We start from the raw sequence: 14,827 nt of genomic DNA, 5'->3' as shown, positions 1-14,827 counted from the left end.
GGACTAGTAGTACATGTGTTTTGCCTTAGCAGCTTGTTCATCACCTGTGTCTTATATTTCTATTTTTATGTTCATGTGGGGGAGTCTCTGAGCTGACAACAAGAGAAAAACAACGATAAATACTCAACATTTTCAGATAAGTATTCTCACCTATTTATAGAAGCATAACCCTCACCTTTGTGACCCCGGAGGTAGCACCATTTTCCACACCTAACCTACATTTACCATTATTATTGTCCAAGATTTTTTGGAATAGATCCTTAGAAGGTGAGGAAAGGCAGCAACATTTTGGATTGAAGCAACACCTCTACATCCCTCTACCTCCTTTCTTTCTAAACTCTTAAGTTATTATCTATTAATCCTTCCACCTTACCTTAGCTATTGTAGGTTCTTTGCATTTTGCGTATCTGCATTTAACTAAACTCTCATCTAGTGCATAATCTCCCTTGTTTTTTAATTTTGCTATTAATGTCAAGGCAAGACTAAGCTTCTTCTTTTGCCACTTCAAATCTGCTGCACCATTCTGTGACTCCCTTCATTGGCTCTACAATTCCTCCAGAACCTAACTGAAAGTGCTCAATCTTACCGACAACGCCACCAACTAATATATCTCAAATCTCATTTTGAAATGTTCTGTCTCACAACTGAAACATCACAAGACAATAGATCAATCCACTAAGCTATCAATATAAGATTCAGAGAAGCACCCAGTGTCGATGTCGGATCTAGTGAAGACATTCTTTTGCTACTGTGCATGCACCGCAACTGCAATGCACATGCACAGTGATTGGATAGTGATGGCTGTCGCAGAGAAGATTTATTCACAAAGTGAGGGACAGGTACTATAGTCCGTTTTTGGGAGAGGATATGGGGGTGGCTAGTTGGGAACGTTTTCTGAGCGTGCCCTAGTGAGCCTATGCAAATTCATGTGCAGCTGGAGCGGCCCTGGCATCTTAGGTGAGATGCTCATTCTGAGACAGCATAGGCTTCCTCAGAAGTTTCAAGTGTGACCAATGTGTGACCGATGTTTCTGATGTAATTACTTTTGTACAGATGTGAGACGCTGGAGGTGGGCGTCTCTGTGCACAAGAGTCAATAGCATATTTTAGCAAGGCTGCTACGTACAGGATTTCAGCTGTGATAGGCATTGTGTGTCCAGCTGGAGAGCAAGGGAAGAAAGGAAAGAGTAGTCTACATATGGAGTATAGGAGGTGGTGGCTGGGTCACAAAGCCTTGCCAATACAGCGAATATATAATAGAGTAAAGCATCTTACAAAGAAGTGAAAAAGAAACTGACAATATTACAATACTCTGTTTTCAGGGGAGCTCAGAGCATCCTTGACTCATGAGCCTAAGAACACTGATTTTGCACGTAGGCCCTCTAATTTCTTAAAATACCCTTTACAGACAAAATTTGTGGAAAAAGTGCTGAGATGAGACAGGGTGTAGAGAGAGCACCAAGTTTACAATCTAGAGCAGCAGTTCTCAAACTGTGGGTCGTGACCCCAAAGTGGGTCGTGGCCATCTCAGCTTGGGGTCGCGACTCACATGGGGTCCGGTTGATGACTCCTCTGATCTCTCAGCCAGTGATCTGAGGAGAGTGAAACCAGTTGGTCTGTTATTTCAGACTCCTCGGTCACTGGCTGAGAGGTCCAAGGTGTCATCAGGCAGCCCCGTCCCCACCCCAGTGCTCAGCGTCTCCTGTCCTCCTGCTCAGCAGCAGAAACTGACACACAGGCAGCAAGCATCAGCAGCAGACAGACTCTCTCTGCAGTCTGTGCAGATGTTCTTAAGTGCAGCCTGGGGAACCGCTGCTGCCTGGGTGGGGGGACACAGAATGTGTGATGAATGCTGTGGAGGGTGGAAGAAACATCAGCAGGGGAGCATGAGGAATGAGGGCAGTGCTGAGCACAGACCCCATGGGGCAACAAGGGAGCACATAGTGTGGGAACTGGAGGGGGAAACAGAAAATAAATTAATTTATTAAAAACCCACTGCCTCCCCCCTGTCATCCACCACCTTCCCCCTGAAATGCCCTGCCTCCCTCTGTCTTTCTCACTTACTGCCTCCCCATCACCCTCTGCCTCCCCATCACCCAATCACCCCTTGCCACCCTCTGTCTTTCCCTTTCACCCTCTTCCTCCTCCTGTCACCCACTGGTTCTCCTTGTTACCCACTGCCTTCTATGTCAACATTAGCCCCCCCCGCTGCCTCCCAGTCACCCACTGTCTTTCCTGCCATCCTCTGGCTCTCTCTGCCACCATTTGCTGCTCCTTGCCACCCACTGCCTCTCTCTGTCACCACTTCCTCCCCTCTCACTCACTGCTTCTTGCTGCCTTCCACTGCCTCCTCCTGCAACCCACTCCCTCTTCCTGTCATCCACTGCTTTTCCCTGCCACCCACTGCCTCTCAGACACCCACAGACACCCTCTGCCTCCCCCTGTCACCCACTGTTTCTCCCTATTACCTACTGCCTCCTACATCACCTATTGCCTCTGTCTCACCCTCTGACACTATCTGCCTCCCTCGTCACCCTCTGGTTCTCCATGTTACCCACTTCTTCCTATGTCACACTTCACCTCCCCAGTCACCCACTGTCTCCTCTGCCACCCTATGCTGCTCCTTGCCAGCCACTGCCACTCCCTGCCTCTCCATCACCTTCCAACACACTGCCTCCCCATCAGCCACAGCTTCTCCCTATTAGCCCCTGCCTCCTACATCACCTATTGCTCCCCAGTCACCCTCTGCCTTTCCATGCCACCCTCTACCACCATCTTCCTCACCCCTGTCACCCTGTGTTTCTCCCTGTTACTCACAGCTTCTCCCTGTTATCCACTGCCTCCTGCATCACCCTTTGCCTCACCGTAACCCACTGTCTCCTCTGACAGAGCCGTAACTAAACTTTTTGGTGCCCTGTGCCAGAAAGAGCATTGGCGCCCCCCTCATTTTTCATAGGTACATAATACACCCAAAAAAGTGGAATTGTCTCATGGGGAATGGGCAAGGAAGAGATAGGGGAGGCCAGGAGATGCTGGGGATGAAATAAGAGGAAACTGCGAGTAAGAATGATAATAAACAGAAATTTGACAGGTTCAAACAGCGCCCCCTGCCCTGTGGTGCCCTGTGTGATGGCACCGGCCGCACTACCCTAGCTACGGCCCTGTCTCCTCAGTCACTCTCTGCCTCACCTTGTAGGGACAGATGCTTTGAAAATAGCTCGTCCCTGCAATGTGTAAAAAATTAAATGATTGCATAATCGGACACCTCACAGTTTTGTGTCTCCATAGTGTTACTGTGCATGAGCGGTCTGCTGACCACACGTGTGGCAGTCATTCTGCAGTAACATGCTGGGGTCCTGTAATAATTTTTATTGTTGGACGGGGTCCCAGAGCAAAAAAGTTTGAGAACCCCTGATCTAGAGGATATATTGGATCTTTATTTGGATACCTGTAAATTGGTTGACAATAAAAAGGTCGACACTCTGAAGGTCGATCCCAGATGGTCGACACATTCTGAATGTTGGCAGTAAAAACTTTGACATGGTCATTAGGTCAACCATCATTCTGTTGACATTTAGGTCAACATGGTTAAATGGTTCACACAGTCAAAAGGTCGACATTTAACATGTCAAAAATAAAATGCAGACATGTTTTTTCATGATTTTTAGGGTTAGGGTTAGTTTTAGGGTTAAAGTTAGGCTTAGGGTTAAGTTTAGGATTAGGGTTAGGTTAAGGGGTAGGTTTAGGACTAGGATTAATCTAAAATAACAAAAAATGTGTTGACATTTTAGGGTCGGCATGTTAAATGTCAACCTTTTGACTGTGTCAACCATTTAGCCGTGATAAATGATGGTTAACCTAATGACCATGTTGACCTTTTTACTGTTGACAATCAGAACCAGTTGATCATATGGTCTCGACCTCCAGAATGTCAACCTTTATACTGTTGACCTTTTGAACCATACTCCTTTATTTCAGGTGTCTGATTTGTGCATTTCAATGTTTTACTTGCATTGGTTTCATGGGCAAATACATAGTTTTTCTCTATAAATTGTGTCTAGGTGGCACAAAAGGTGTTGCATAAAAACATTGGATTGAGTAAGATCACTGTCTCAAAATGCTTCCTGGTTACTCATGAGACAGGAAACATTTGCCCTAAAATTAGTAATTTCCATCCTTAGCATCTTAGCCAATGTACTATAAATAAATCTTATTTTTTAACCCACAGATTGAGAAAAAAAATCTTTATCTACCAATGTCCAGGCACTTCCTTCCATCTGATGAAGCCATGTTTTGCTCATCCTACAATTACCATGATCTTAGCCATCAAATCATGTGCATCACCATAAAAGACAGGATTTTTTGGACTTTTATTTTTGCAATTTTTACCCATTTTAAAATACAGTAACATTGTTTTTTTAAAAATTGTATCTAAGTCTATGTTGCCCTTTCTCTGTGGGGCTGTTGTACAAGGTATATAGGCCCTCATTCAGAGCCGTACGCTCTGAGCAGAGCGCACGCTCTGCATGAGGGCCGGGCTCCTTTTTCATGGAGCGTCCTCCTGGACGCTCGTATAGCTGTGGGTCACCACCCACAGGCTATACGAGCGTGCATTTTGATGGCCGCGATGGTCGTGACCATCGCGACCATCGAAATTGCGAGCCGGAGCCTGCGGTTGAGGTTTTCAACCGCAAGCTCCGGAGTGATTTTGGCTCTATCAGAGCCAAAATCACTCCCACTGACATCACTAGTGATGTCAGTGGGCCGGCTTCTGACGGGAGGCGTTCCCGTGGGAACGCCCCCGTCAGGGAGGCACGCCCCCGACACGCCCACCAAAGGGGGCGTGCTGTCAATCAACATTGACAGCACGCCCCCTTTGATCGGACACAACGAGCGAAGGAAAGTCCTTCGCTCGTCGTGTCTGGCGCATGCGCACGACGGAGCTCCCTCCGTCGTGCGCATGCTCAGTGCAGACCATCGACCCACTTGCGAGCGTACAGCCGCTCGCGAGTGGGTCTGAATCAGGCCCATAGTTTCCCAATTAAAGAGCATTTAATTTTGTCATGTAGTCACCTTGTTCTGAATTAAATAATAAGCAAATCTTATATTTAAAAGAATATATTGACCTCATCAGTTTAATCTAAGTTAATTACCAAGAGTAGAGAATAGAAATACACATACCTCACAATAAGATAAAGCTTTAACTGTTTTAGGAATGTCTAAGTGACAAAAACTGTTGTGTGTGGATTCCTCTATTTTACTGTTGATTATAGGTTAAGAACTATACAGAAATTTCAGAGAATTTGATCAGCTAGTAACAAGGTTTCTAAAGCGTTGTGTATAGTACATTTGTATTATGAAATTATTAATGCTTTGCTATGTGTTGTGTTTGTGTATAGTCTCCAAGGTAAGAGAGTTATAAGGTAAGCTAACTATAAGTTTCTGACCCCGCCTCAATTGTTTGTATTTTGCAGCTGAATTCTATATAAGCTAAGATGAGCTATAGCAAGTGTTATATGTACTGAATTGATCATTGCCTTTGCAAGAATGAACTCTAGAAAAATTATACTAGCACTGACTTATAATCTTTTCCTACTATTTACTACTGTAGACTTCACCAATTCTAGTTCCTCTAGTACCTCAACAAGCACAACAGCAAGCACTAAAGAAGCAACAACAAGCACACAATACACAACAGCAAGCACTAAAGATGCAACAACAAGCACACAAGACACAACAGCAAGCACTAAAGATGCAACAACAAGCACACAATACACAACAGCAAGCACTAAAGATGCAACAACAAGCACACAAGACACAACAGCAAGCACTAAAGATGCAACAACAAGCACACAAGACACAACAGCAAGCACAAAAGATGCAACAACAAGCAAGACTGATACAACAGCAGGCACTAAAGATGCAACAAAAAGCAGCCAAGGCACAACAGCGAGCACTAAATATGCAACAACAAGCAAGACTGATACAACAGCGAGCACTAAAGATGCAACAACAAGGAAGACTGATACAACAAGCACAAAACACACAACAATAACCACAACACATAAAACAATAAGCACAACAGACAAAATAACAAGTGCATCAGATACAACAGCTAAGAAGAATTCAGCCATAAGCTCTACTTTTACATCATCCAACACCACTTCCTTAACAAAAGCTAGTAACATATCTGCTGCTTCTAGCACCTCTACCACTCTTAATGCAACTACATCCAGCATGGCACCTACAACTGTTCCTTTATATCAGTCATGCAGTATTGTTACCAACATGGTCGTTACCAGCAATTTCCAGCTTACTGTTTTTCCGGATGTGCTCAGTGGCAACAGCAAGTACACTGGTAAGCAGTACTTATACTCCTTGGAAAGAGAAAAAGTGAGCAGAGATAAAGGCCCTCATTCAGAGGCGCTCGCAAGAAGCGAGCGCTCGTTCTGAATGAGGGCGGTCACTGGTATTTTTAAGTGTGGCCTCCTGGTCGCTAGCTAAGCTGTGGGTTACCACCCACAGCTTTAGCGACCGACCAGGTTGATGGTCGCGATGGTCAAGACCATCGCGACCATCGGGGCTTGCGACGAGACTCTAAGGTTGGGTCTTGTAAACCACAAGCCCCAGGGAGTTTCCTGCTCTGATCGAGCAGGAAGCTCCCCACTGACATCACTGCTGATGTCAGTGCGGCCGCCCACAAAATGGCAGGCGTTCCTTAAGGAACGCCTCCGTTTGTGAAACCACCCCCCCACCGCGCCTACAAAACGGGCCGAGCTGTCGATCAACATCGACAGCCGGCCCTTTTGTAGTGAGCTCCGGAGCGAGAGAGTTTCTCTCTCACTCCGGGGCTTGCACATGCACAGTGCGGCAGCTGCGCGTGCAAGGGCCTAAACATCGACCCAGTTGCGAGCGCTCAGCGCTTGCGACTGGGTCTGAATGAGGACCAAAGTCTCAACCAACCAGCTCCTAAATGTCATTTTTCAAACACAGCCTGTGACATGGCAGTTAGGAGCTGATTGGTTGGGACTTTATCTCTGTTCACTTTATCTCCACCCGAGGCTTAGTAAATAGACCCCTTAAAAGTTTGCTACAGTATATATGAAATGCTGAATGGGCAATATCACTGTATAATAATTATCAGATACTATTCACAATGCACATTATATTAAAGCATGGCATATTCAAGTATCCATGAAGTCATTTAGTACAAATGCTCCAGTGTTAATCCAAAGGGGAGTTTGGCTTATCTTGTGTCATATTGCTTTAGTAACACCTATAAAAGAAGTTGGGAAAATGGTTTCAGAGCTTTCTATCAGAGATATAGCAAGGTATAAATAAATGTATAACAACTGTAGCTACATATTGGGTCTAAAAATACTGTAGTTTAAATGTCCAAATATTTTTTACAATTAGCAACAAATATATTCAACAAGACTAAAAGGAACATGCAAAATATTAGTAACAAACAATAAAAGAAAACCTTGAGAGATATAAATTGCGATATAATAAGTGATTTTTAACATCATGATTTCTGGTTACTACCATAAAGCATCTGCATTGAAGGTTGTTCTATGTATTTTATCTCCCGAGATGATTAAGTTATTGCAAAATTTTCTGTGAATAGAATTTTTATTTCATTTTAGTGAATGCCATTCTGCACTCTATTTGTAATTGAACATTCTGTGGAATGTTTATAAGTCTATGCATAGAGGTGGAACAAATATGGGCAGTGCATTATTCTGTGTGGTATGGTATACAGCTGGGAATATTTAAGGTAATAGCCAAGCCTCAATATTTAATTAAACAGTTTTGAAAACTCTTGTTGACTCTACAGATTGCAATCTGAAGCTTTAACATATGCTGTAGAAAACACCATTTTTGCAACTGTATTTTTGTAAATATTATGTTTTGCATGGCTTACGACAGACAGCACAATGATTCTCTAAGGGCACACATCCACTTGCAGACCAAAAAACGACTGTACGATTACAGCATTGTAATCGTGCAGTCGTTTCATAGTCTGTGCTGTGCCTACACTGAATGAGCAGTCGTTCAGTGTAGGCACATCAATCATCCCCTAACATTCTCTACTTGACGTTATCGTCAGGGTGTCCAGCATGTTCGGCCGATGATTGATGTCGGAAACAACCAGCGTGAGCGCGCACCGCTGGTATTTTCTGACAGTAATGTGCCCAATTCATGCACGATTCATGAGCAATTGAACGAAAACAATATCATTATCGTTCAATCGCTCATAGAAATCGGCAAGTGGATGTGCGCCTTTAGTGAAGCGTAATGTTTCTATTTAACAAAAGTAAGTTAAGGGAAAAGTGATTAAGAGAGCTGAACACATAAATTTTGCATTCTAATATGTATATATTTTTTCAAATAAATAATTTTGAGCATTGCCTCTTTAAACTGGGAAAACAGTAGGGGTCGCTTTTGTCCTTTTATATTCCCTAATTATTATTATTATTTTAATTAAAGTGCAAGTCAAGGGAAGCGGAAATGCTACCATTATCTTACAGGTTAAATCTGGCTCATCATTTCTGGGGACTTGGTCCAATGGAGATCATACATGTACTGGACAATCACCATTGTTTGAAATGTTTTTTGACACAACCAATACCACCAAACTGATTGCATACTGGACATCACCTAGTAATCCAAATTCTGTTGAAATAAGGTCAGTTTTATTGTATGTGTTTTTATGTTTAACTTAACATTTTAGTTACGGTTTTCAAAGCACAATGCATGACCAACAATTGCATAGCAAAATATCTAAATAAACAAAAACTGAATAGTACTAAACAATATTATGTATAGTTTTGGGCACATTTACTAACAGCGCATTGACATTTGTTTATGTTGGTGCAATAAATGAGCTCTGTAGCACGAGTCACATATTAGGTGATACAGTCATAATGTCAACACCACAATGTCGATAGGCAACATGTTGATATCTTCAGAACGTCGACATGTTCACATTATTGACATCGTAAATGTGAACATGTAACTCCTGACATTCTCAGAATGTCAACATTAGGGTTAGGATGCATGACAGAAAGGTTAGGGTTAGGCACAAGGGAAGGTTATGGTTAGGCTGTGGAGGGGTAAGGGATAGGGGGAGGGATTAGGGATAGAGGGACTGTACTTACTAGAACACTGGTGCAGATGACTCCACCTGACCTACACACCATGTTTCTGCCGGTACCCGGAAGCTGCCGCTGAAGTTGCTGCTGCCAATGGGACTGGGTAAGTGACCACTGGACCACTAGGGATGGTTTGCTGACATTCTATACTATCGATATTCCAGCACTGTTTATGTGATGAATATCGATATGCTAAACATGTCAACATTTTGACCATGTCGACATGATGAATGGCGACATGATGAATGTTGACCTAGTATATTGTACCACACCCATTTGAAGGCCATAGTTTTCAACATGCAATGTAAGGACCATAAGCATTAACATATAGCAGGATTCTATTACTGAATGAATTTCCCAACCTGTTTTCCCCCTTATACTAAGCAGCAATAATCAGCAAAAGTGTCTATCACCATGGTCATTATTGCTGACTGAAACTTGACCTTGTTGTTTCTTTATCTTATATGAGAGTTCTGAGGGCCTGATTCAGAGCCGGACGCTCTTTCAGAGTATTGGCAAAACCAATCCAGATCCAAAACCAGGGTAGATCCAGATCCAAAACCAAAATACGGGAGTCGGCGGACATCTCTAATTATTATTATCCTTTATTTATATAGCGCCATAAGTGTTCCGCAGCGCCTTACATAGTACATAGAACTAATAGGTGAACAAGAAACAAGTGACTAACAGTACATTACAGTGCAGGACAAGGACACGATTTATATACATTGCTGCAATAGCGATTAAAGCACTCACAATAAGCAGCCGGGAGTTGGCAGTCACGTCCCAGGTGCCCTTATGGGGAGTAAAGAGTAGAAGAAAATGTAAAGAGAAGCACATGAGGGAAGAGGTCCCTGCTCTTGAGAGCTTACATTCTAAAGGATGTTACAGCATGTTCTTATGCATAAAATCCATAAAAAATATTAAGTAAAAATACAAGGTGAATCGATGGAGCTATATTATGTGCAATATTTTAACTGCTTAAAATTTATTTTTTACAGTGCTTACATCAAAGTAAATAACACCTCTAAGGTTGCTAAAACATTGACTACTGGTGAGTCTATATAGCAAAACTATGCTTTCTTTCAATTATCCAATAGGAATACATATGATTTACTGCTGGCCGCAAGGCCGGCGGTTCTAATCCCGACAGCGGCATCCCGACAGAGGAGGAAATCCTGATCGTCCCAAAGGTAAGTATAACTAACCTAATCCCCACCCCTAACCCTAACCTTCCTTTAGTGGTGCCTAAGCCTAACCTCCCCCCCCCAAGTGCCTAACAATAATCCCTCCTCTAAGTGCCTAAGCCTAACCCCCGTTCCTCGCCGCCTAAACCTAAGGAGGGGTGCCTAACGCTAACCTCCCCCCGGGGGTGTCTAACCCTATTCCCCCCTTCCCCTAGCCTAAACCTAACCTCCCAGGGGGGTGCCTAACCCTAAGTTCCCCCCCGGGAAACCTAAACCTAACTGTCCCCCACCCCGCGACTGTCCGCACCCGGCGCCTGGATCGGTAAGCCGGGTGTCGGTCTCCCAGCGTAGGAAAAAATGACAGGTGTCGGGATATCGACGCCTGTCATTTAACCCTTGCCGGGATTAGACAGTTGGGAAGCCGGTGGTCGGGATTCCATCCGTCGGCTTCCCGACTGCATCCCATCCAATAATATGCTGTTTAGTTTACTAATCAGCTACAGATATATTGCATAATACAACATTTTATACATTTTTTACAGCTATACATGTTATATGTTAAGGATATTTATGACAACAAGGAGAAATGAGAATTGGTTCAGCTGAGACAGCTATAATATGATTATTTAAAAAAAACAGATAGATAGATGATAGATGGAAATAAGGCCCTGATTGAGAGCCGGATGCTCTGACAGAGCGCTCGCTCTGAATCAGGGCCGTCCCTACTCCTTTTTGGAGCGGCCTCCTGGCCGCTCGCATAGCTGTGGGTGTCAAGACCATCGCGACCATCGGGCTTGCGACGAGACCCTGCCAAAAACACTCCCACTGACATCACTAGTGATGTCAGTGGGGCCGGACCCAGATGGTAGGCGTTTCCATGGGAACGTCTCCATCTGGGCAGCCCCAGCATGCCCACCAAAGGGGGCTTGCTGTCAATCAACATCGACAGCACTCCCCCTTTGGTGCGAGACCCATAACGACGGCTTGGCCGTCGTTATTCGGGTCTTGCGCATGCGCACGACGGAGCCGCCTCCATCGTGTGCATGCGCACTTTGGCACCATCGACCCGCTTGCGAGCGCTCAGTGGGGTGGCGCGATCAGCTTGATCGCTTTCTCCACAGGCATAGGAGACTACTGTGGCTGCATCTTAGCAGCCACAAGCAGTCTCCCAATGCAGCCCAGCACACAGGAGCATGTGCTGGGCTGCTGTGATGTAAGAGGGGGGGAGCGGTGTCGGACCCGGGCCCCCCGCCGGGCCCTTCCAGCAAGCCAGGTCCCGAAAAATTTGTACCCGCTCCCCCTCCCTCTTGGCGCCCCTGCTCAAGTACACTTCTGTGTAAACATAGTTTACTAAATGGAGTGCTCTGTATAATGCACCATATTAAGTCGTTTAATATAATAGAACCCTGCTCCATCTGTATTCTGCTCGTACAGTACTTGCCTACATTTAATTTCTCCCCTCCTAGAGAAGCATGGAGGGAAGATGTAGCTGATCACTGATGGGTATAGCGTGCTTCTTGTCATCAAGCCTCACCCTCTCATGTCACAATGCAGTGAATCATGGGTCTATAAAGAGGGACTACGGCCAAAATGACATGATTCTATGAGAATTCCATCATTATGGCCCAACCACCTCCTCATAGACCCGTGATTTGCCGCATTATGTTACCCATCAAAACCATTTCATTAGTAAGTGAGTGGGATGCAGAGGGCTGCCTACTCTTCTGAATGTTTTGAGTAGGTAAGTAGGATTCTATTTCATATGATAAGAAAATATATTTATTAATAATATATTTATATTTTTATTATAATAAGTTTTCTTTTGAAAGTAGTAATCTGCATGAAAAGGTTTAGTTAAAGATTGATGTAAGTTACCGATGCAAATTACCTATTTTGCTGCAGAGAGTAAACATAAATTATTAGCTGCAAAAACACAACCAAGTGCTCTTTTCTGATGCCACACTCCTACAATACTTCTATACAAGTGCAAATCATTTTACAGGGACACACATAGAGCATTAGTGATAATACGTCATTCTGGGACATTTAAACCAATGTAATATAGAACAGGAAACATATAAGTAATGCCAGTAATACACTCCATGAGGATTTAAATACACAAATGAGTCCCAACAAAGCATATAGTAGTAGGTTATACAGATGTTTCTACTGTTTCCACCAGTCACATTTAGCTTAATTCTATTTGCAAAACAGGGACTGGTTTGCCTTTTATAGAGGTGTTGCAGACAGGCCATATACTGTAGTGGGCATCTGGAAATGCACTAAACAGACAAACTGGCCGGTATGTAGTTATCCGCCAGTATCAATCCCAACAGCAGAATCCTGACAAGGGATTTAACATAGGCATAGAAATACTGATGCCCATGTTAAGTCCGATGCCGGAACGCAGAGGACGCCATCTCAAACAAAGGTAAGTCTGTGGCGCCCTTAGTGTTAGCCGCGGGGGGGAGGGTTAGTATTAGGCACTGTAGCGGGGCTAGGGTTAGGTTGGGGGGTAATGGGGTTAGGCACCCCTAACGGGGGTAGGTTAGGTTTAGGCATCCCCCGTGAGGGTTAGGCTTAGGGTGCAGGTAGGGGGAGTTAGGTTTAGGCACCCCTGGGGGGAAGTTAGGCTTAGGCACTAGGGGTGGGTTAGGGTTAAACACCATGAAAGGAGGGTTAGGGGGGGACAGGGGAGGTTTAGAATACTTACCTAACCCAGTCGAGATCTCCTCCTTTCAGGCATCTGCTGTCGGGATTTGAAACAGCCGCCGGCATTTCAATCCCATTCAAACTGGCCTACATAGAATAAAGAAGTATTTCAGATCTGCAGAATTGGTGCTTCACAAATGACCATTAATGGGTCAGACTCATCTTGCTTCAACTTTCTACATTTTATAAAGGACAGGTCTATATTATGCTGTGAAATATATTTTGTAGAGTGCCATTCCAGCAATCAATTTGACATTTTCTTAAATCTTTATTAATTTTGTACACTGCTACTCTGGAAGGGTAATAAATACAAAATGGCCTTCCATTATTGATTTCCAGGATAGAATAAAAAAACATTTAATTTCTCATCTTCAAAGGCATGGGATCATGGCAAAAATCACATTACTTATAAATTCATTAATAACAGTAGAGAATAAAGTAATTTATTTTTTTAGCGTGTCTTGCTGTTTCCAAAAGATACATGGTTAGTGATTTTTCTTTATTTATATTTTACAGCTACCACCAAAGCACCACCTGGTACAACTAAGAATGCAGGAACTACAAACTGGCCTATCTTTGTGATACCTATCTCTTTCATCATGCATATCATAACCACAAAGGTGTTATAAAATAAAACACATTGAAGTCAGAATACTTCAAACATCACTATAATTAGAAGTTCTATTTAACACACCTGATTATTTGGGAAGCAGTCGGGAAGCCGATGGATGGAAACTCGACCATCGGCTTTCCGATGGTCTAATCCCGGCAAGGGCTAAATGACATTGGCGAAATCCCGACGCCTGTCATTTTACCTACGCCGGGAGCCCGACACCCGTCTTACTGATTGAAGGTAAGCCGGGCGCCGGGCATGGACAGTCACGGGGGGGAGGGTTAGGTTTAGCGTTAGGCACCTCTTGAGAGTTTAGGGTTATGCTAGGGGAAGGGAGGGTTAGGGTTAGGCAATCCCGGGGGGAGGTTAGGTTTAGGCACTTAGGCTTAGGCAGCGGGGAAGAGGGGGTTAGGTTTAGGCACTTAGAGAGGGAATTAGGGTTAGGTACTTGGGGGGGGGTAAGGGTTAGGCACCCCTAAGGGAGGGTTAGGGTTAGGGGGGAGAATAGGTTAGTCAATACATACCTCTCGACAATCAGGATTTTCACTGCTGCCGGGATGCCGATTTGAACCGCCGGCCATGGGGCCATACTGAATCCGATTATTTTTCCTAGTGTGATATTCTATACAACTTAACTTAAGGCATGTAGTACACCCTGCACACAACAGAGAAAGACCTACAGAAAAAAGGAGTATTTGCAGATGTATCCATGTCTAAGTGTGTTGCATTTATGTAAACACACTGTTATTATACTGTACTTGTCTTGCTCTTGCCCAAATAGGTTACCCACCAATCTACCTCCACCAGGGGCGTAGAGAGCATGGGAGGGCCCATGTGAAGGGAGCATGGCCTAATTGTGGGAGGCTTGACCATGCCCCCTTGAGCTAAAGAAAAAAAACACTCTTTTGCAGTGCCGCATAGCTGTGTGCACCTCAGCCCGGCACAAAGCCAGAGGGGAGCGCTATCAGTCATAGGAGACTGCTGCGGCTGTGAGCAGTCTCCTGGGCTGCTGTGTGGGTGGGAGAAGTGAGGGAGGGAAGGGGAGAGTGGCGCTGGACCCGGGCCCCCACCAGGCCCCTCTAGCAAGCCCGGGCCCGGGTAAATAGTTCCCGCTCCCCCCTCTCTCTGCGTCCCTGGCTTCCACTGATGTAGAAGGATCAG

General features: G+C 44.4%; 1 protein-coding gene across 1 annotated transcript; it reads left to right on the top strand.

Moving 5' to 3' along the window:
* Positions 1-5,546: 5,546 nt before the first annotated feature.
* On the top strand, positions 5,547-13,933 carry LOC148537920 (uncharacterized). The gene is made up of 4 exons (XM_088460134.1): positions 5,547-6,357; positions 8,490-8,688; positions 10,156-10,208; positions 13,570-13,933. Exons 1-4 carry the CDS (start codon positions 5,547-5,549, stop codon positions 13,680-13,682), a joined length of 1,176 nt encoding a protein of 391 aa, XP_088316260.1. The 3' UTR covers positions 13,683-13,933.
* The last annotated feature ends 894 nt before the right edge of the window (positions 13,934-14,827 follow it).

This window comes from Taudactylus pleione, unplaced genomic scaffold (assembly GCF_031769625.1).
Source record: "Taudactylus pleione unplaced genomic scaffold, aTauple2 ptg000042l, whole genome shotgun sequence".
Taxonomy (NCBI): domain Eukaryota; kingdom Metazoa; phylum Chordata; class Amphibia; order Anura; family Myobatrachidae; genus Taudactylus; species Taudactylus pleione.
Note: the sequence above shows the minus strand (reverse complement) of the source record. Positions and strands in the feature narration are given on the sequence as shown.